The sequence below is a fragment of the Camarhynchus parvulus genome, chromosome 3 (genome assembly GCF_901933205.1).
Source record: "Camarhynchus parvulus chromosome 3, STF_HiC, whole genome shotgun sequence".
Taxonomy (NCBI): Eukaryota; Metazoa; Chordata; class Aves; order Passeriformes; family Thraupidae; genus Camarhynchus; species Camarhynchus parvulus.
This window is the reverse complement of record NC_044573.1, coordinates 63407353-63430805: the sequence shown is the minus strand read 5'-3', so window position 1 is coordinate 63430805 and position 23453 is coordinate 63407353. Positions and strand designations below refer to the sequence as shown.

Genomic DNA, 23453 nt, shown 5'->3' with positions numbered 1-23453 from the left:
AGAAAACATCCAAAGCATTATAATAATTAAAAAAAATACCTATGTCAAGTCACCAAGTGTCTGGTAGAGTAAAGCCAGGGATGAAGTTTGTTGTTGAAAATCTACTTCCCATGTTTATAAACAGCTCTCCCTCAACACATGGAAAACAACCAACCAACCAAACATATACAAGCAAAAAACACATCAACTTCACTTGCTATGGATAGAAAGATGAATTTGACAAGCCCCTTCCAGGCAGGCTGATGGCTGAGGAGCAGAGCAGGCAGGGACTGAGCCTCCCCAGCAGCCTACTTGACAGGTCCTGTCAGTTTTCATTTCTGGCTTACTGCCTGCCCACGAGCAGCTTTTGTAAATTCTGAAGATTCTACTTTTGGGTGAAGCATTTTTTGAAAATAAATATATTGTTCTTTAGTCTCATATTTTTTTCCCTAAATCTTACATTTTTCCACCAGGAATGTTCTCTATCCAGCTCTGGGCTCAACCCCTTTTCCAAGTTTATCCTTTTCCAGTTACCAAGTCCCCAAATCTCCAGTGCAAACAGCCGCTGTTGTCCCTATAGAAAGGCTTTAGGAAACCTCCAGCTACATCTACAGTTACATAAACATTGAGGTATGTGTGAACTGTGTTATTCTGCAAGCTTTTTGGGCGTGCAGGCGCAAAGAAACACAGACTGCCAGACTCTGAGCGCGGCAGGACAGCGGGAAAGGCGCTGTGCCGAGATAACAGCAGCGAGATAACAGCACCGCCCCGGAGTGCGAGATGCTGCAGATAACAGAACAGCCCACACACACACGGCTCACCCCATCCTGTGGCACCCCGACAAGGCAGCAAGGGACAAAGGGCAGGCAGGTGGCAGAGATAACAGACTGCTAGCTTCTAACAGGATTAAGGCTAGCGAGAAAAGCGAAACCAGGCTGGTTAATTGTGATGAGGATGACAAATGGAAAGAACTTGGAAAGCAAAGAATGGGAGAAGGGAATGCAAGGAGAGACAAATTGGGTGTTTGAGGGCACGTTATCAATGCAGTGGGTGCTCTCTCTCCTGCAGGTGAGTGAACAGCTAGAGAGGATCTCCTGAGGTCTTAAAATATGGAGCAGATCTTCCCCCAGGTTTATAGCTCATTTGGGTAATGGAACTCTGTTCATGGAAGTTATAAATTCTGTTTGTACCATTCTGAAACAATGCAAATAACTTTACTCAGGACATTTTTTGTTTGTTTTTCCTGTCTCAAAAATAGATTTCTCTCAGGCCAAGGCAGGCTACAACCATTCCAGTTCTCAGAAGATACTCAACACAAAAAATGACTGCCAGATCAGAGTCTAAAAGGCTTATCTACTACAGTTTCCTACTCCTAACAAATGCTTATGAATAGTACAAACAAATAAACATTTCCTATGAGTAATAAGAGTGTTCAGAACTGAGAGTGGAAGACTTTTGGAGCCAGATGTGATGCTTGCATGATTAATAATGCCCAATAGAGTTTTCTTCCACGAAATTACTCAACTGTTTTCTGAGCTTGTTTAAATTTTTTATACTCATAACATCCTGCAGAATGATCTCCACAGCTCTGCAACATAATATGCAAAGAGCAGGTTTTTTCTGGTTTTATCATCTAGTAGTTTCATTTGCTGTGCCTTATATTCGACAAACAGGAATATTTCTCAGAATAGATGTAAATAACACCACTAAGTACACCATAAAAACTGATGTCTTACTCTTACACCTCTTTCTCCCCATTACAGTGCTTTCCTAAAAAACACGGACTCCATTTAATCTTAAAGTTTTGAAACAAAGTATGCTTTTATTATTCATTTTGGTAAAGATTGTAGTAGTGGAGAATATACTTGACTGAAACGTATGATATACTCCCTTCTAATTATCTACTATTTTTGCATTACAAGAAGCTAATGTGCTTTAAATCTTAGTGTCTGCATTCTAATATGGGGAAGCAATTCTCATCTTCTCTGAAATACTTCATTAGATCCATCCATAAAAACTTTATATAAAATAGCCATGTGTTAGCATAGTATCCAGTTTTCACACCATGTTCATGAGCAGCATTTTTTAACTCTCAGTGATGAGCAGCTTACCTGCCTATGATCTCAGTCGCCACACATTTACTGATTTCAGAATCAAATTTCAGAAATCCAGAACTTTCAAGGATTCAAATATAACATTTAGCATGTTAAATTAACATGCCTTGGATGTCTAAGATGAAAGTTTAGGACAACAGAGGTTTCAGTCCTTCTAAGGATATTACATTTCACCAGAAGTACACCAAGTTCCTTTCTGAGCACAGAAGTTGAATACATGAGCTATTGGGACAGCTTCTTACAATCTTCTCAAAACTGCAGCATGTTTCATTCCTAGAATTTATTCTTTCACAGTATCTCTGTTCAAAAATGAAAGAGGAAGACATAGTTGTTGCTCTGATACTACTTTTTAAAAAATATGTGAAATGTTTTACTCAAAGACTTTGAGAAAGACTTTTCAGTTCTTCCAATGCTCTTCTGCTGCTGTGTTTGGGACTAACAAAGTAAAACTACATAGGTTTTTCATTCCAAGGTTTCCATCCTGTAATGACCACTTGAAAGAAAATTATCATTTAAAAAACCCTCCTGACACATCTGTTAAGTTTGTTTTGTCTGCTCACTTTCACAAAATGCTGAATCATATTTTCTCCACATGCAAAAGAGACGACTGACCACACACAGACATCTCATCTGAACATTGTGGCTTGGATCTGTAATTAGCAACGGTTTTAGGTTGTTTAAGTTTGTTTTAAAACCAGGACACAGTGGAAGGGTCTGACATCATTTGTTTAGAGTAGGACACAGTGTATCCTAGTTGTTTCCTGTTAATCATAACAATTCATCATTCCCCATGTCCAGTGATTTAGGGCTGCCAAGCACATGGAATAGCAAACCCATACATATTGCTGTCCTGATTCTGGCTGGGATGGAGTTAATTTTCTTCTCAGTAGCTGCACAGTGCTGAGTTTTGGATTCAGTAAGAGACTAACGTTGATAACACACCAATGTTTTCGTTGTTGCTAAGTGGTACTTATCCAAGTCAAGGAGTTTTCAAGTTTCCCAGACTCTTGTCAGCAGGTGCACAAGAAGCTGTGAGAGAGCATGGCCAGGACAGCTGACTGAACTGGGCAAAGGGGAGGGGGGACATTACATACATGGAACATCATTATCTGCATAGAAACCAGAGCAGTCTGTTCCTGAAGGACTGCACCCCATGAAAGGGACCCATACTAGAGCAGCTCATGAAGAACAGCAGCCTGTAGGAAGGACTCATGTTGGAGAAGTCTGGAAAAGACTGTCTCCTGCTGGAGAACTCCAAGCTGAGGACGAGTTTGAGTAGACTGCCCCGAGCAGAAAGGAGCAGCAGAGAAAATGTGCGATGAACTGGCCACAGATACCACTCACTGTCCTCTCCACAGCTGGAGGGGGAGGAGGCAGACAAAATTAGCAGTGAAGCTAATGCCAGAAAGAAAGAAGGAGGAAATGTATTCTAAGATTTGGGTTTAGTTTTCATTACCGTAATCAGATTTGATCTCCCCATGTTGAAGCTGTTTTGCCCATGACAGTGACTGGTGAGTGATCTCTCCCTGTCCTTATGTCTACCCACAAGCCTTTCATTCTATTCTCTCTCACCTGTTCAGCTGAGGAGGAGAGAGACAGAGCAGCTTTGCTGGGCATCTGACTTCCACACAAGGTCAACCCAGCACACTTAGTTAAGTATATTTGCAAACTTTTAGCTGACATGGTTAATTGAGAGTTAAAAATTTACCTGCAGTAGTTAAGGAAGGCAATGAAGTACCGATGTGAATATTGCAGTGGAAATCTTATTGTCCCATCTGTCAGTCGTAAAAACAAACAAGGCAACTCTATCACTGCCTTACCCTGATGAACACAAGAGACTCATTTCCTTGTATTCTACTTGTACCCATTAATAGCCTATATTCTTTTAAGGCTGTCATTTCTTTGAGGAAAAATCAGCTTTGAGCTTGGTCCTTTTACACGTACTAGGGTAGCAGCTTTGACAAGAGCTACTAGGCAGTGTGTTCATCTGCTACTGACTCTGAAATAGGTCACTAACCATTGCCCCAGCTACATCAAAGCAGACCCTGCAGAAGTGTCACACCAGTCAGGGCCCACAGCTGGAGTGCTGAAGAGCCTGGAGCTTTTCATGTCCCATTCAAGAGCAGTGAGATGTGGCAGGAAAGCCTTTGGGCTGTACAACACAGGAGAGAAGGCTTTGCTCTGGTGTGTGGTACTACTGGAACTGGTCTCATACCACAATCTCTGGCCAAAGATGGAAAGCCAGAGAGTTGGTCCCACAATACACCACTATAATTAAAATATTTAGCAGCTCAGGCTTTCCATTTCTCTACTTGACTTCATGCCTGCCTTATAGATGTCTCTGCTACTTGCTAGTAATAGGTAATAACCAGATGCCAGAGCAAGAAATTATCAAGCTTAAATACTGAGCAAGTATTTTACATTTTTTGAGGAAGTTATAAAGTCAGCATCAAAAGTCAATAATGCCTGCTGGTGCAAGTGAGTGCTGTAATCAGACTGCAGACTAAACCCAAGGCAGTGTCAAGCAGAATGTAAAATGAAGGGTCTGCAAGAGGCAGCACATCAGAAATACGCTTGTATTTGAAGTTCCGTGACAGTATTAAATAAACTCAAGTTCAAAAACTACAGTCTTCCAAAACACATGCCCTGAAATACTTGTTTCATATTTGCAGTCTAGTGCCTTTTTCATTGATTTAAAGAGAAATTGTTTACTGCTTACTTTTGGAGGAACAGCAGTCTGTGTGGAGCATCATTTGCTATGTTTGAAAGCAACAGATACAGCCATAAAGAAAGTGAACCCACTTTCACTGCACTGCTCCCTCTAATTCTCTGTATTCATCCACTACACTAATGACGGGACATTAGAATGCTTCAAGAAATCATTGGGAAATGCCAGTTCCATGCCACCATGTCACAGTTACCTCACAAGGTAGACAGTGGGAGAGTCTCCAGATGGAGTGATCTTTCAGTGATTCCATCTCTGTAAAACAACACTCTTCTTGGAAGCAAACTACTGTAATAATTTGTTCATGGAAGGTATGTTTTTCACAGATCAAAGTGGACTACAGTTTTAGCTTGGCTTTAGTCCACATTACAAAGTAAATAGAGGAATATATGTTCAACCTATGTCCAAATTTCAAGGAAAAGTACAAATATTCCACAATCTTCATTCATTTTCAGAAATGTTTGCCCCCTGTGCTCCAAAAGGCTTGGCACCAAGTGCACATGCCATGTTATTCTATGAATAACACCAGCACACACACTGTGACTTCAGGGAAAGACTATTTTTCAGTGGCAAAGTGTGTGCCAGAAAAGCAGTGGGGTTTTGGTGAATTTCCTTCCAGCTCTGATCTGGCAGAACCACAGCTGGTTAGAATTTTAAGTGTACTGCCAAAGTCCAAGGGAGAATAAAAAGAACATGAGTTTTTGTGCTGATCTGGGGAAAGTGGTTGACTGTACAGATCTTAAAAGGTCATGAAAATGCAAAAATCTTTTTTTTCCTCACAATACATATTTTCCCTACTTTTCTGTAGAAACAGAGGCAAGTGGGTTTAGAGAGAGATGCTAAAATAAATTAAATTCTGCTGTAAAACCCAAAATTATTTCTAAATTCGCCTAGAGCTACTACTGAGGTCACTGCTACTTCAGTAATACTAACCATCTCACAAAAGCTGGAGAGCACGAGGAAACTGAGAGATGTCCCAAAGTGAGAAAATAACTATGTGAATTAACTGTAGGAATTAAATTCTTATCAAGTACCTTGTATAAAAAGCTGACTGAGAACTGCTGATAAGAATTTTCAGTAAGCTGTAAAGTAGTGAATAAAATTTGTTTTTCAGCACATTCTGACTTGCAAGCAAATAGTGCTCTTGCCCAAAGAGGTCTATATTTAGTTAGTAATAGCCCTTCTAAAGACCAAAAATATTCTTTATCCCCAGTATTCCAAAGGGTGAAAGGCAAAATATATGAATCATACAAAATTTAATCAGAGTTCATATAATAGTCATCAGTCTACCTTCATATACAGCTCCATACTAAGTTTCAAGAACTACCTTCCATCATCTGAGCTAAACACTTCCTCCCTGCTCACCAGCCAAAACAAGGGCATTTCCCAGGCTTCAGTCTCACATACAAGCAGGAACAGCTGTGAAATACTCACGCTATAGAAAAGCATGCTGCGTAAAAATTACAATTTCAGTTTACTTCTTTGGCAATAATTCCATGTATCAGGGTATGAGCTTTTTCTTTGGTCTTTTTTCATTAACAGACATACAGATCTATATATCCAAACACATACAAATCTTACTCCACTCCAAACGCTCTTAAATGCTGATTTCCTTGGTAAAATGTGTCACATTCACAACATTCCCAGTTACTAGCTTTCAAACTAAGGATGAGTAAGTTTGCCTTATCCCATCAGAAAATTTTCTCTCCTTCTTATATATAACATCTTTGTGGAATTCAGTAAAGTCCAAGGAAAAGGCTGAAGTTGATATTTGAGGGAGACTGAGGAGGCGGGGAGAAGAAAACATAACATGTAACAAATTCCCTCTTGTTTTGATTAAAACATGTACAATGCCACCCAGGATGCTTCCTAGAAATAGCATATTTGAAACCAGATATTACAGCATAGCAGGAATATCCAAAAGAAATTATGAATAAGTTATTATCTTCCAAATAATAGCACATTCATGGCCTGCAGAAGGTCCCCACATAACACGGGATTAAGGGCAACCAAGTTACCAAGCACAAGAGAATCATTATTGGTGATGCAGCAGTAAAATCAGCCACAAAGTACTCAGGGAATGCTTCTATATGTGGACACAAGGTAGGGCTGGTAAAACAGATACTTCAGTGTGTTTGGCATTGAGGCAGCTGATCACGTCCGCATTTATTTACACTGCAGTGTTCACATGAACACAGGGGACTTTTAAAGTTGGTTTGGAGACTTGTCTTTGGCATCAGCCACCAGTCCTGTGCCTTCCTTAGAAAACATACACATTTTGCAAACAGTGGCAGGAATCTGAAGTGAGAAAAGCTCCTCATGAAAAATAAAGAATAAAACTGGCATCACAAAAATACTATGCTCAAACAAAAGGTAAGGAAAAACTCAGCAAAATGCCCCCCATTAGAGAACACAGTAATGGGTAATTAGCACACCATGAGGCTACTGCAGAGGTACTCTGAAATGAACACCTGTAATACCTTGCAGTGCACTGCTATGTGTTCAAAATGGCTCCATCAATATTTGTGTCCTCTAGGTTCTTATGATCAAGACTACAGCTGACCAAAAAAAAAAAAGTTCTCTCAGTGCCCACCAGGTGATCGTTCATCTAAAAGTTTCCTTTCACGTGCAAGAGATCAAAATGGTGTGACTTCACTAGCTTAGACTACAGGACCAGCCTTACGTAGGAAAATGTTGAATTTTTGATTCAAGTCACTGATCAAAAATGTAGAAGTGCACAGTGCAGCCACTGCTCATGCTTTGGATTGCTGAACATCCAAAATAACTTACTTTCTTGATGAAATGAAACCTCCACACTCAGGTACAGTAGAAAATTTAAAGAAAAAATAGTCTAATGAAAATTAAAATAAGCTTAACTCCTCTTTAAAACCTCAAAGCCCTTTCCTCAAAGTTACTCAGTTCTTACCAAAAATACTTATTATAGGTTTTAAACAGCTACCTTTTCACACTTATAGGGCCAAATAAGAACTATGTGTGATCACTGTTCCCATAACAAAGGACCATAAATCTGGGGCAAAAGGAAAGTTATATAGTCCCTGCTATAGATAGGAGGAGCTTTGCTTCTCACATCACAAAATCAGAATAGGTATGTCAAATTGAAGGGATGCTCATGTATTTCTATAATGCTGGAAACCAACCCTTTTAGAAGTGACTAGAGGGCCTGGACACTGAGTATGTGGCAGTGTAAAGAAAGACTTCATTTTCAAAACCAAGCTTCTGTAAAGCCAGGCCTCTTTATGATGTCAAAAATGACAGAAAATCAAATGCTGATGAGTTGGACTCTTCTGAAACCGTGTGTAGTTCAATAGTACAACCTCATTGTAAAAATATTTACGGTTCCTCCTGTAAACCCCTTAATAAGTCACAAAAAATAGATGGAAATTTAATTGAAAAATACATGTTTATAAGTTAGCAGTTAGACCCTTGAAAAAGAAATCAGACAGAACTTTGCTTCAAACACATTTTAATGGCATCCATGTAAGTTTCAACACTAACTCCAAACCTAACAACTTTGAAATGACTCTATGTTAGCTTTCATGTCCTTAGTTTCATATTTGCATTGTATAAACATCAGGTGACTGATATTTTGATCAGAGGAATGCAGAGGAAAGATACTTCAAAACAGCACACAGACCATGTCAGTGTGCTCGCCACCCATCTACAGCCACAAAAGTAGCAAAAGCTGCAACTAAGAGCTTTGTTTTCCATCAATAGCTAGTCTTTCAAAAATTCCAATGGCAAGTCCCTGTATTAACCAAATCTCTTTGCCCAGTAAACATTCCCTCATATTTTTAAATAAAAAAATATCTGCTGAGCTAATATACAGTTGCCTGCTGGGCTTCCCCAGAGAAACAGAGAGGCAGCAAAATAGCCAGGAAAGGCTGCATTGGCATTTTCCTCCACCACTCCAACTCCCAGGATAAAAGCTTGCTTCAAAGCAACTGATGCATGAATGAGAAATGTCTAAACCCCAAGTCTATCTAAATTAAATGCTAGACAGCAGAGATTATGATCCTGAAAGAACTGCAGAAGGCAATATAAGACCCTGAACTTCAGGGGAATGAGCTCAATTTCTTCAGGGACCTGATCTGCAGGATCCCATGGGAGAATCCCCTGTAAGGGCTAAGGTGTCCAGAAGATCTCATTGACCTTCAATGTGCCACTCAGGAGGGGAGGCTGGCTGCATAAGGAGCTCAGGTGGAGGACAAACCCCCAGGGAACAGGGGAGGAGATGTGGGGAGATGTCCAACAGCAGCTCAGAAACACTGGCTGGGCACCAGGGAAGAGGAAGCCAAAACTCATCTGGAAGCTGCCAGAGGACAGGAGGTGCCTTTATATCAACAACAAATGAAGGACCAAACCAAACAGGCACTGGTAACTGAGGAAAAAACACAACAAGGAAATTCTGGGGAATTACAAGACAGCTTTATTCCAAACCTTTGGAAGAAAATGGAGAAGAACCTCCTTCACTCTATTTCCAGGAATATGAAGGACAAAACACCTTTGCACACGGCAAGGAAAATTTCCCAAAGGCAAAATGTATCAAATCGACCCAGTTACTTATGATGAAGCCACTGGCTCTGTGGATGAGGGCAGCACAGCAGACACAATTTCCCTGACAGGCTTTTTGACACAGTCCTGCCTGAGCACTAAGCAGTGAAAAAGGAATGGACTAGACTCATAAAAAAGCAGCTGGTTTGACACTCTCAAGACAGCTGTAAACAGGTCAAAGTCTAACTAGCAGCTAGCTAGGAGTGACGTGTCCCTGGGGTTCAACTGATCCAAAGAGCAAACATGCACAGTCACCAACTCCACGTGTAACCCAAACTCCAGCAATCAACAATGTGGACAAGAGGGGTCTCACCTGAATGATCCCAGGAGCTGATGACCAACTCTTGAAACCAAATAAAGCCAAATGCAAAAATCTTATGCCTAAGAATACAACTAGAGGCTAAAAACCAGCTTTGGGACAGATGTCCCGGGGGGTCCTGGTGAACACTGGTTAAACACAAATAAGCAAGGCATCCTTGCAATGATGAAGGCAAACTGTACAGCAGGCTGTGTTAGCAGGAGTGCATGCTAGTGATGGGAAGCAACCAACACTCCCCATGTGACATTCCTGATGCCTCAAATGGAAGCCCTGTTCCTGGTTTTCAGCTCCCCTGCTGAAAATTAGAGGGTGCTTTTAAAATTATAGATAATACAATGACCTGTGAAAAGAGGCAGATGAAGCTGGGTATGTTTGGACTAGAAAAGAGAGGCTTCTTAATGACTTAGGAGATACCCATGGAGAAAAGGTAGCCCAGATCATCTCAGTGTTGCACAATGAAAGGAGTAAAGGCAGTGTCATCAGTTGCAAAAAGAGAAATTGTATCTAGACACAATAACAATTAAAAAATCCTACAATAAGGGTCTTCAGACACTGGAATAGGTTTGTCCAGAGGGGCCGCAGAATGTCCCCCTGCAGAGGTCTTCCACGCTTGAGTGCACAAGACTGAGCAACTCAATTTTATTTTGAAGTCAGCTCTGCTCTGTGCAAGAGATCAGGCCTCCAGAGGTCCAGTGGCAAGCCTGAATTTCTCTCCTTCTCAATAATAAAATTCTATGGTAAGCAGAAGGCTGGGAAAAAGAACAAATAGGACTACAGTGTGCATAAACACAGACCAACTGAGTCTTCATAATGCCTACAGATGATAAGGCTGCATATGAAAACTGTTTCCATGAAGTCTGAAAACTTTCTTAGAGGACATCTACTTTCTGCAATATTTAGATTTATAAAATAAAAAATAACTTGAGTAAAGCTGATTATTGAAACATAAGGATTTCTTTGCTTCATCCTAATGTTCTGGATTTTGATTGTAGCATATGTACAATTATATTTTCAATTTGAATTATTTCAATATGACAATTTGTAAAACAAAACAAATCCTATGCCTTTAACTTTTTTCAAGGTGTTTTTTCAGACCACACAGAGCTTGTCCCCAGCAAACTGCATTCTCAGCTACAGACAACAGACCAATTGCACAACATATTTCACTCTTATGTAAAACACACATGTGGAGGAAGATATGAATATATCTCTATCAACACATGAATATATTTATTTTTTAAAAGAAACTGCATGAAGAGACGTATGGACTTTTCTTCAGAAAGATCATTTCTTTGAAGTGCCCTTCTTGATCTGTGATGTCACTTCAGCCCTTGACAAGATCACACACCTTTCTATTTCAGTCAGTTCAAGTTCAGTGCCACACTTACCCTAGAGATTTACAGAATAAGACATAAAAATATCAGTCAATTTGCAGTTGGTCTTTACATGGCATAGTTTCTCCCAAGGTGATTCTTCAGATGATCTCGCCAGAACAGAGAAAGAAGTATGCAGTTTTGAAGTGGTATAACTTTTAAAATCAGTAACATTTCTAACTCTTCTACTCTCTAAATGGTTATTAGGTTTTCTGTTGCTTGATGGGAGTGAGGGACAGAAATACATCACTGCAAATGTTTAACATCTATTTCTCTTCTTTAGGCTTTAAAGAATTTAGTATTACTACCTAGGTCCAACTTAGAATTTCAAGTGCAATTCTTAAAATCACAGATGGGTGGAGAACTACAACCACAGTAGCGAGCAACAGATTTCCCCACAGACAGCAGTATGGGCAAAGCTTTATCAGCAGTAGCACCATTCACTGCACCAACAGATGTCAGTGCTCAAAGGCAGCGAGAAAAGTGTGAGCAGAGTTAAAGACTGGGTCTGCATCTGCATGTGTCTGTCACTGAATAGTAAAATTACTATCTCCAAAGCACTACACTTTGAAAGCAAAATGGCTTTTTTTAGCTTGATATTCTTTTACACTAGCTACTTCCTATTTCCTTGGAAGAAAGCAGTCCCCGAACAAAAGGAATTTCAAAAGGCAATGATTCATATTAAGCAGGGAACTAAGTGAAAGAAAAGTATGCAGATACTTTTAAAAAATAGTTTCACAGTGGTCTGAACGCTAATTAAAGAAGCAAGCCACACTAATCTAATGTCATTTTACTGCAATGTTTTAAAAGCAGACACTGACTTTTAATAAATAATTCAAAAAGAGGGTTTATGTTGCCAAGCAATATGATCACCCCTACACAAGTGAGATGATGTAAAATTCTGGGAAGTATCAGACATTCTTTCTTTCTACTTTATTCATATGAAAAACACATAGTACTGCCTCTACCCTAAATTGCCAGCATTATATATCTTCATATGGGAAGTGCAAAGCTGCATACTTTTCCATTAAAACTGCAACTTCTGTTTCTACCCAGTATCAGAGAAAGAAGCTGATTCTTCTACAAGTATTTTTGAGATGCACACAAAGTCTTATAACAGCCAGATGTTCCACAGTCATCAGCTCATTCACTGCACAGAATTTTTTCAGTCCTTTGCACAGTATTGCCTGCCATCTCTTCTGATTTTCACCAATTTTCTTACCTGATTAGAGATTTGCCCTTAAAAGAAAGGGCCCAAGTTTCAAATAAGTCAGAGTCCACTCACTTACTCTATTCTTAAAACAAGTTTAAAACCAAGGTACATGCAGCTTCCAAGAAGGAGTAGGAAGACAAATGAAAATAGATTTTACACTTGTAGTTACCCTTGCCTAAGAGACCGCATATCTCAGTGTTCCCACAAGGACTGTGAATGTTTAATTTTAACAGTTATAAGAATGTAACAGCAGGTTATGTGCTCATCCAATCTGTTTGAAAAGCTTTTAAAATCAGAGGCATCAAAATGAGCAATACCTGTATCTTCATAAATACCAGCTATAAAATCCAACCAGTTTACCGTGCAGAGTTATAGCAAGTTGTCATATTATTTCATGCAAGCCTTTCTTGGTTACAACAGAGTTCAAACTGAAGATTTCAAGATGCAAGAAAGGCAAACTAGGAGTTTTACTATTCTACATGCCTTCCTTCATAACAGCACTGGTGTACAGCACTCAAGTGTTGCTTCAAAAGCTTCCAAAGCTAATGACCTAAACACAGAACCAGGGAGTCTCAGGCTTAGCCTGTCCCTGCAATAAAAAAATGCATTTAGCAGCAGTTTAGTGGTAAAGCAAAGCTGCTCATGTGCAATCATGAATCACACTCAAAGCTCAGGTTTAAACTGACCCTAATGAAGTGATATATCCGTGCTGGACACCTGCAGCACAGGTGGGAGCCAAGACAGCCTTCACCCAGCAGAGAGCAACAGCCCCCGGTTTAGTGGGGAATGACCAAACAGGAACCAACGTTCTGCTCTGAAACCTGGCCCACTGTGCAACCCTGGGTGAATCAATGGACTGCTCTCAGCCCTAGAAAAGCACCCAAATGCTTCCCCTCAACAGCAAAGCCTTCTGGACTCTGTAGGCAGGGCTGCCAAGCAATAGAACTGCGGCTCAACCACAAGTCTGTAAAAAGTTTCATTCCATCTGGTTCGGGGAAGCATGAGCTTCATTACTCACCAATTATGTTTTCATGACAGACTTGCAGACACGATTAAAAAGAGTCATGGAAAACAGCAAAACAGAAGATGCCTCTCAGAAGTGTGCACAGTATCTTTGTGTCACATGCTTTAAAAAGCCCAAACAACTCAGTGAAAAAAGAAAAACAAAAAACAAACAACTGAATAATGTTGTGGATAAAGAAGATTTTCACACAAAAGGAATCAGCATATTGAGCATCTGGTACATTGCCCATATTGCTTAATTCACAGTCCCTCATCCCCCCCAGTTATTTCCCTCACTTGTAAAATCACAGCTCTTCTATAAATGACTTAGGAAGAGACCAAAAAATCTTTCAAAACTGAGTGTCTAAAACCTGCTTTACACAGAGACACATCTGAATACTTGAGTTTGTTACCAAAAAGACACACAACCAGTGTGTCTCATCATCTCTGTATCACCTCAGGTGGCAATTTATTGTCAGAGTAAGTGCTGCAGTGTTAAAACAGAGCGAACACTAAATCAAAGCCGCTTTCCTGAAACATTACTCTTACTGTGCCAAATAAGTTGGGAAGACAAATTTGTTATTTGTAAATAAAGGAAACACTTATCAAGATAGTATCTTTAAGATGAAAATCACAGAAATTTCCTCTTATGCTGGCTCCCTGAGCTAGAAAGCACCCCTACCTAACCAAAGAGGAAGTTAACACACAGCAAACCTTAGAGCAGTGTGTTTCAGACAACTTTAAGAAAAGGCCTGTCCATCCAACAGTCACACAGGTCCTTCTGCAAGGACATTAGTTATTTTCCACAAGAAGAGCTGTCTTCTGCCTCCGTGACTTCCTTTTCATAAACCCTGTGCTTTCATTAACATTCAAAGAAGGTATCAAAGCCTAGCTGTCTACCACTCTTATTTGCTCCCTGAATGAGATAAGACCTTTTTTTGGTCTTAACAGTAGATTTTAATAAACAGGTGGAATTTTTTCTGCTTCAGTTTGTCTGCAGCATAGAACTACAGCCTTAGGCAACCGTACTCACTAACATTATGATTTAGTCTATTTCTTTATATTAATTGGCTGCCATAGGCTACTACACTAGCATCAAGTACAAAATCATCACTATGAGAATGTAACTTCTGTTGAAGTACAGGAGATATTCCATTTTAAGCTTTATCTCACATGTCTACATCACCTGATTTAGTTCTCATGAAGAGTCCCATGTGTCTGGAATTTTGGAATTTACATTTTGCCTCTACAGAAAGATAAAGAATTAATCATGTGCTTGGTTTTTTGTTTGTTGGGGTCTTTTTTGTGAAAACCAGCTGTTTTCCACCCAGCATTTAAAGCCTTTTCATTTTACCCAAAATTCTGAGGATCTGGTTATAAAGGACATTCAGTTACTTTTGATAAATTTACCTGTTGAGAATACAGACCAAGTCTGAAGATAGGAAAATTAAATATTATTCTTAGCACACAGAAAACAGGTGCAAGGCTGTAAAAACATGAACTAGCAATTGAGAACACACCCTATTCCCAGGTGCACACAGATATGCACACAGTCCTACAGTGAAACACCCCTCCAACTCAGGATCACAGTTCAAATCTAAGATCATTTGACTGAAGGGAGGCTATGAGGTTCTCACTAAAAATCCCCAAACAAACAAAACAAAACAAACCCAAACAAGGCAGTACCTGAAACAATGTCCTTCTCTAAAAAGACCCTAAGGTGTCTTATCAGGAAGAACATTAATTTGGCAAATAGATACTTTATTTCCTATTTTGGAGACATAAAGATACCTCAGAAGATTCTCCTCCACTTTCCTCTCCTTTCAGATGCAGTGGCTTAGCGGGGGTCCACTGCATCCACTGTGCTCAGACCTCCACTAAACCCTTTCAGCTCCCTACCCCCCAGGCCACAAACCCAACTGAAGCAAGAGTAGCTTCACATCTGGTTGGCAAGTTGAGCTGGCTCTCTATGGGTTCTGCCAAGTGAGTCACTGAATCATACTCAGTAACACAGCTGAAGCTTCTCTGCATCCTGCAGTGCCATTAACCCTAAGCAAGCACTTTAACTTAGTGGTTTGTGACATTTTGGATATCATAAGGCAACTCTGGCCACCTCCAGCTTACCATTATCATATGTGATTCCCATCTTTAGGCACTTTATTCACCTTCTCAGTGACTTTTATAAAACCATAAAAAAAAAAAACAAACCACAAACAGTATTTATCAGGAAGGAAAGCACTATCAAAAACTCAAAAAGAAATAGCAAATACAAAAATACTGAAGATTACAAGTAAATAAACAAACTCTTTGGGTGAGAAAAAAAAACAAGATTCATTTTAAACTTCAACAAATTTAATGACAACTATAACATGTCAGCATTAAGGTCACAAGATATTTCAGGGAAACTTTTGAAATGCATTGATTGCATCATCAGCATGTTGGCAGGAGTCACCACACTGCTTACTCATTACTCGTCAACTCTTTTCCTTTCACTGAATCATGTTCTTAAAGAAATGTACCATCAGGGAATGTGGCTTTTTCTACTTGAAACTCAAACCACCCAGTACTTAAACTCCTGCATTTTAACTGTTTCCTTTCCTATAAAGGTCCTCACAAGTAAAAGCACTCTGAATTTTGGTCTACAGTAGCTGGGGCTTCAGTAATTCTTGTTTCTGTACTTCCTGTATCTTTTTCTGTTATGAGAAGAGGGGTTGGGAGGTAAACCTTCTGAAGGGAAATGCTTCATTCTGCTAAAGATGATTACAGCAGATAGAACCTTTGCTCTGCAGAAGTCTTATTGCAGAGATTCAGTTTTAAAGGAGAACTTAGGCAAGAAGAACAGATACCAGGTGCTAAGACACAGCTACTCAAAGAGATTTCATACCTTTCATCCACCTGTTCCCTCACCACAGCCAAAGCCAGCACCAAGTCAAACCTTTCATTAACACCTTTGGCTCACCAACCTGACAAAGTTTAGCAGAAATCCATCCAATTTCTTTTTTTTTCCTCTGACAGTTTTTAGCTGACTTACTGAGCTGAAGCAGCTTATGGAGGGATGCAGTGAAAATCACAGAAAGTAGATAGTGGGAGAAGGCAATCAAAAGTGGGATGAAGAGACTTGTCCTCCTCTTCCAATAGCAAGAAGTATTAGTGAGCTCACCTTGTCATGTAAACACCCTCATAAGGAAATAAAACTCCATCCAGCTGGCACTGGACCTTCCTGAGCAGCAGCACCAGGATACCAGGCAGGCAGTAGGAAAGCAGCTGGTGGAAGCATGCAGGAAGACACAAGTGACCATCCATAATTTAGCCATCACTCCTTGTTAATGCAGAGGTCTGATTATGCCCAAGTATTTCATGTCAAGCACATATTAGATCTCTGATTAGTGCTTTATTTCCATGCTCACAAGCTTTCTTTTCTCAAGATATTGCTGAACATCCCTGTAACATTACTGAGACTTCCATCTAAATTGCATAAAAGCCACCACAGGACTTAAAAAGCTTCAGAATTCACACTGCCAATGCCACCTCAATCCATTTCTCAATAGAAGGACAGGGAGGAAAGCTGCAGAGTCTGTTTTGCTGACTTGCAGCCACTGCCCTGTTGAGCTCAAAGGACTGGTGCTGAAATTCCTCTCTGCAGGACTTGTACTACATGACTGCAACAGCTGAGAGCTGTGCAAGTACTTGGAGCACTGCATGACCATACTCTTTAGACATTGATTCCAGTTTACCAGGGAGGCTTTTATCCTGAAAACATGTCCAAACAGCTCTGATCAATAACGTGAACAGTTTCCAAGCTAGTTACCTTGTACAAGAATAGCACAGCTGCATTAGTATGGTGCTCCACCACAGAGCTTGCTGTTCAGCAGGATTAATTAGTCTGGGCAGAGCACCACACTAATGTGATTATATAGCTTCTAGTACCTGAGCTAGCTCACTCATCATTTCTATTCTTTTGCTTTAAAATAAAAAGAGCTTAGGTTTTGCTGTTTTCTTAACACCTAAATAATTCCAGCATTGTTTTTTTTCTTGGAAGAGAGAGGACTGAGACTTGGAGAACACTCAAAATCAGATTTTTCTAATTAAAAGAATGCATCTCCTGCCTTCATAGCCTCTTTCCACTATTACCATCCTCTTTGAAAATTTCTTTTGCTGTTATCAACTACCTAGGCACCTGCAAGTCTTCCCTTGCATCAGAAATAATGATGTCCAGCCATAACCAACAGTGACAAAAGCAGAGACTGGAAGACATCCACTTGAGTGGAACGGAATCATCACTGCCTTCCACTCCTTTTTTCCAGGTAGGGAACAGATACCACAGGAGGCACTTGCCACAGGCATACTAGGGACCCAGACCTTGCTCCAAGTCATGGGAGCACTGGAGGAACTGACTGAAGAACGTAAATTCTGGCAAATGCAAGTGTGCTGGTATGCTCAAAGTGTGCTTCATTGCCTGAGCCTTCATGAGGCATCCTGCATGAGGACAACACCCAGGCCATGCAGTAAAAAAAATCAGCAGCCACAAGCAACTGACAGCAGTAGAACAGGAAGTAGTGGGGAAAGCCCTACTGCTGGCAGTGCTGCTCTTTCCTCCGAGCTTGCCTGTAACACATCAACAGAAGAGAAACAGAGCACGAGCACAGCACCCATGAGTATCGCTGGTCTATGGCTCATGTCTCTTCCTTGCACACAGCCAGACCCCAGAGGTGTAACACAGTGGGGCAGTTCCTACACACAGACCTTGAGAGAAACCACAGTTCTGACAGAGTGAAAAAGAAGTGGGGGTTTCCTCATAGCAACAGGATCTCTACTTCTTCATGTTTCCACAAGTATTTTACTTGCTCAATAAGCATCTAGCACTTATTTTTCTTTTTGATAATATGATGTTGGTTTAAATACTAATAGAGGTTCAAGAACCTTTATATTTCCTTCTTGGTTTAAGTTTCACCCTGTTCATTTTTTTTTCCTAATATAAAAGAGCAAGCTGTAGAAAAAGTGGTTAAAATTTCTAGAACAAAACTTGGCTAAGAAGTGCCATAAAGTCACAGCATTTCATTGCTAAGTGATACTGTACTGGCTGGACTTCTAAACATACATGTCAACTTAAAATTTAAAACAGTAAATGGACAAAGCATCTCTAAGGCATCTCCCCTCTCAGCTCCTCTCAGCTTTATGTCAGCATCTCGGTGGGATGGAGCCCTTCCAGAACAGAAACGCAGGGAGAAACAACTTCATTTTTTGGCATTCTTTTCCTTTAAAGTAACTTGCTTCCTTCTGTAAAAAGCATTGTCAAGACTAGTTTCAAATTTTGAGTTCTAGATATATGACATAAATCATACAATGCATATGTGAATTCCAGGCTCAAAAGAGTATGAAAGCAGAAAGGTTTTCTATGTTTGCATCTCCAGCATGTAACCACTGGGCACAAAGAGAAGAACTTTAAGGGATAATTCTGGTTTCTGTGCATTTACAGCAGAGTACAAAAGTTCATACTTTAAAAAGATACAATTTAAAACTGTTTAAAGTTTTAAAAGTAAGCTAAAAAGCCTGCAGATTAGAAATCCATCTTGACACTAAGGTAACACTATAAAAAAGCAGACTAAAGCTTGCAAAAAGGCAAAGAGAAAAGCAACAAAAAAGCCAACACATGAAACAATGTGAAGCAAGTCAGCGCAGAACAGAAACACTGTTTTATTGCCAATGGAAAAATGTATTCTTCAAAAAAGACAAAAAATCAAACCAGGCAAAGTACTGCAAAAATGCTAAAGCAAGTAAGGAGCCAAGATGTTAAGATCACATAGTGATTTAGGAGGAAAAGAAACTCCCAGCAACAACACTTAGTATTGAGGACTTAAACTGAGGTATGAAAGAAGCAAAGATCTGGAAACAAAGCGCAGTTTCTGTGTAATCTCCTATGCTTAAACAGCCAAAACTCTGGTTTGGGGAGGCTACTGTGAAACTGATGCTCTGTGTGGAAGTGGAGAAGAAAGAGGATGGAAAGGAAAGGGAAGAAGAAATTGAAGATATATTGACCATATGTTTTAAGTACACATACACATGCATATCCACATGTAATAAAAGGTAACTCAGACCAGCTGGCACACAGTGGGACCGGCAGGACAGCAGTATGTTTAAGTGTTACTCTCCTCCTCCCTGTTTAGTTACTTGTTGCAGTTTTCTGTACCATAGAATCATGTACATCAGGTCTGCAGCCTCATTACTTCTAAATGCTTCTCCATGGCAATGTCACATAGCTGGAAAAAGAGTTTGCTGGTATTTCTAACTTTCCATATGCCTCAGGGAGGCTGCATGACTAAACCAGAAGACAACATACTCTCTGCACACTTCAAGATGTGGTCTGTACCGTGTACTCCTAGGAGTTTCTCCCTTCAAAATACCTTTGCATTGGTACATGCTGCTTATGAATTAAAACTATGCTACACAATTTGCTGAAATAGTTAAAGTGACACAAGGACTCCAGAGCACAGAACACAACTTGATATTTGTGAGAGCTTATTATATGATGCTCCATATGATAGCTCACTTTTCAGAGCACTCTGTACAAACGCACAATAAGAATAAATAATTTTAACTAAGGCTAACCAGGTTTCACAAATACTAAAATACTCTGTAGTAAGTCTCTGTAGTAAGCCTATCTCATTTCCATCACCACAGAACATGAAATATATACTGCTAATTAATTCATAAACCCTAATCTCTGCAGGCAGCTGAAATTGTCAGTTCGATAAATAAACCAGCCAGCACTGATGGGAAGTTGAACTGTATTACCAAGGAAATTCTTCTTCTGCTAGAGGACCCTGTCAAACTCTGCCCACGACAGCATTACCTAGCCACAGTTTGGAGAATTTTTGTAGGGAAGGATTTAAACCGGTACCTGAACCAACCGAGCAGCAGAACCGAAAAAAGGCGATTGAAGGAATTCGTCAAAGCAAACACAGCTCCGACGCTTTACCGCTCCAACCTAAATTGACTGTATTTGCGAAATGCCCTCAACTCTCTAGACAGCCGGTACCGCTGAAGAGTGAACCGCACGAACCCGAGTCTGACCGCGACACCTCTGGAGCGCTGCACCGCACCTGCACCTCGCCGGACGGCCCCGGGCAGCTCATCAGCCGGGAGCGCGGCAGGGCCAGGGAGCCGTGCCCCGCTGCCTCCCGCACCCGCGGAGGATCGGACACCCACCGCCCGAGCCCGGGACGTCCCATGGGGAGCGTCCCCAGCCCTCGGCGCCCCGCGAAGCGATCCCTAGCCTGCCAGCCCTCGTCGGGCTTTGCTTTCTCCCCGGGTTTCGGTGCAACAGCTGGGGGAACCCGGCAACATCAGGAGGGAGGGAGGCGCAGCCGGCACGGAGCCGGCAGCGCGGGCCCGCAGGCGGGAACGCACCGCGGGCTGCGAGGATGCAACCGCGGGCGACGCCGCCGACCTGCGCTGCGGCTACCGAGGGACAGCCGGCCAGAAAGACCCTCTTCCCGCAAGGAGGAGGCGACAGGAGGGGCCAGGGGTCCCCCAACACCGCCGCCAGAGCCGGCAGAGACCTGTTGCCCCGTGCGGGAGTGTCGCGGCGCATCCCCCGGAGCGGGACCGACAGCCGCCACCACCCACCTCTTTGATTTTCTCCCTCCTCTGCCGGACGTCGGGGTCGGCGGGCTCCTGCCCCACGGCGCCGACGGGCTGGCGGAAAAGGCGCTGGGGCAGCCCAGGGGGACCCGACTCCTTCCCGCCGCGGGCGTCCTGCAGAAGTTTCTCCTTGTCCTGGCGGATGTCTCTGCGGATCTCCTCGGGCAGCTTCTGCAGCGTCTCCTTGGCCTCCCGCAGAGCCCGCTCGTGGTCCGCGCGGATCCGCTCCAGGCTGCCCGCCCCGCCCGCGGCCGCCGCCGCCGCCGGGCCGCCTCCGGGCTGCGGAGGGGCGCGGGGCTGCCCGCCGGGCGGCGGCGGCGGCGGCTGCAGGGCGGCCGAGTGGAAGAAGACGCCGCTGAGAAGCTTGGAGGAGTCGGGCAGGAAAAAGATGGCCCCGAAGCAGAGGGTAATGAAGGCGCTGAACACCAGCAGCAGCACGAACTTCTCCGTCAGCCGGAACGCGCCGGGGCCCGCCGCCTTCCTGCCCCCGCCGCCCGCTCCGCTGCCCGCGGGGCCGCCCAGCGTCCCCGGCCCCGCCGCGCTACCGAAGAGCGGCAGCAAGCTGGCGGCGGGCATGACCCCCGCGCTGCCTCAGCGCCGCGCTGCGCGCCCCGCCGCCGCCGCGCAGGGACCGCACCGCACCGGACGGCTCGGCTCCGCCGCCCCCTCCCCGCCTCGGCCGCACAAAGTTTCCCCGGGCGGACGCGGCAACTTTTCCCTTCCCCGCGGCCGCGCTCCCTCTGGTCCCCCGCCGGCAGCGCTCGGCAGCGTCTGCGGAGCGGGCGCTGTCAGCTCCAGCCCATGCTGCCGCCGGGCCGCCGCCACCGCGGGTGCCGCTCCCCGCTCCGCCCGCGCGGAACTGCCGGGCAGCCGGGGGCGGGGCGGGCCGGGGCAGGGCCGCCGCCGGCCCAATGGCGGGGGCGCGGGGCGCGGGCGCTGCCGGACCGCGCGTCCGGGGCTCAGCCGCGGGATGCGCTGCCCTGGGCGCCGCCGGAGCCCCGGGGCCGGAGGAGAACGGCAGCGGCGGGGCGCGCCCGCTTCGGCCCCGTGGGCGGCGTTGGCCCGGGGCGGGCGGGTGCGCGGCACCGGCAGATGCCGGCGGCGCGCCCTCGCGCACGCTGGTGCGCGCTGGTGCGCGCACACACACGCGCGTGTACGCCCGCACGGGCGCGCGGCGGGGGCCTGCGCGCTCACGGGCCCGCGTGCACAGGCGCGCACACACTCGCCGGGGGCGCGCGCCGGGCCGGGGGCGGTGCGAGGGGAGCGGGGGCACGGCGGGACCGGGAACAACTCCTGACCCGCCGGGATAGGGCGAGACCTTATCTGTTCTTTGTATGAAAAACAAGGCTTAATTTTATTTATTGGTTTGTTTTTCCTGTAGGTAAAAGTGCACCTTGTCCAAGGAAGCAGGGTATATATCTGTGCAATGTGAAAATCCGACTTTTCATCTTTGCTCATACGAATGAAAAGACCATCGTGTGCTGGCACAAGGAAATACCGTGTTTGATAGTGGGTTAAATTGCTGCACCAAGCTTCCCAGGCATTAAGGGAAAGTTTCCAACACCAACAACAAAAAAAAAGATATCGATTTATTATTTTTGCCCGTGTTACAGAGCAATGCAATAATCAGCAGGCATGTGAGAAGAATAAAATGTTGTGTCACTTTAACAGAAAGAGGGAACACAGCCAACATCCAGGGGTTTATCTCCAACTCTTTTGGAACATACTCAGAGTCTACCTAGAGTTTCACAGCAGTTCAGTACTGCAATCTTAAACATTTCCCCTAAAAGTCAGAAAGAAAACAGTGAGATATCTTGGTCCCAGAAGTTAGGATGCTCAGATTGGTTTGTTTGTGTGTTTGCGTGGCTTTATTTTACAAGGGATTAAAAAAACAACCAAAAACGACGGTAGAGGGAAGTCTGTGCTTTAAGCAAGGGCAGGGAGAAGGCATTGTGTAAGCCTTAAAGACATGATTTTGAAAATGGGCTTGGCATGGATCTAATTCTGCTCCTAGTGGAATTAAGGGGAGTTTTACCATTGACTTAATAGGAATAAAGCAAGGCTGCTGCCCAGTGCTTTTCCAAATCCCTTTCTTTAGAAGTTAGAATATGTAACAGATTAATTAAAAACAGGTTCAGAGAAGACAGTTATATAGAGTTATATAGAAATGATAGAGTGAGTCCTGCAAAATTCCCCTAAGTATATAAGCAAATGCTTCTGTAAAATTTCAGGATTATACATGAAACTGAAGGATCAGGGGCCCAACTTCATATTCAGTGAGATCAGTAATTCAATTTCGTTTTTATTCTGGTTTTCTTTTTAATCCTATTTTTTCCTGAGTTGCATTTTCCCACATTTAGATGTGAAGCTATTGCTCAAACGAAACAATGAGCACTCTGACTTTGACACACATTTCCCAGAAATGTTTAACGTAGCCTAATAGCTGTGCCAAGACAAAATTGTTTAGGGTTGAAGAAATCAGACTGCTTGGAAAAGGAGATAAGAATCCATGGTG

At 43.0% G+C, this 23453-nt stretch overlaps 1 protein-coding gene across 2 annotated transcripts in view; it reads right to left on the bottom strand.

The window, feature by feature from the left end:
- Window positions 1-21786, bottom strand: part of MAN1A1 (mannosidase alpha class 1A member 1) — a 139819-nt gene extending 118033 nt beyond the window's left edge. Inside the window, exons 1-2 of one of the 2 annotated variants that reach the window (XM_030946671.1) lie at window positions 21277-21786; window positions 20924-21192 (exon numbers count right to left, since the gene is read on the bottom strand). In XM_030946671.1, the coding sequence (XP_030802531.1) occupies window positions 20924-21192; window positions 21277-21514 (507 nt within the window). In that variant the 5' untranslated portion in view covers window positions 21515-21786. Of the gene's footprint in view, window positions 1-20923 lie in introns of both variants that reach the window. The other variant, XM_030946670.1, reaches the window with a different exon arrangement.
- Between the last annotated feature and the right edge of the window lie 1667 nt (window positions 21787-23453).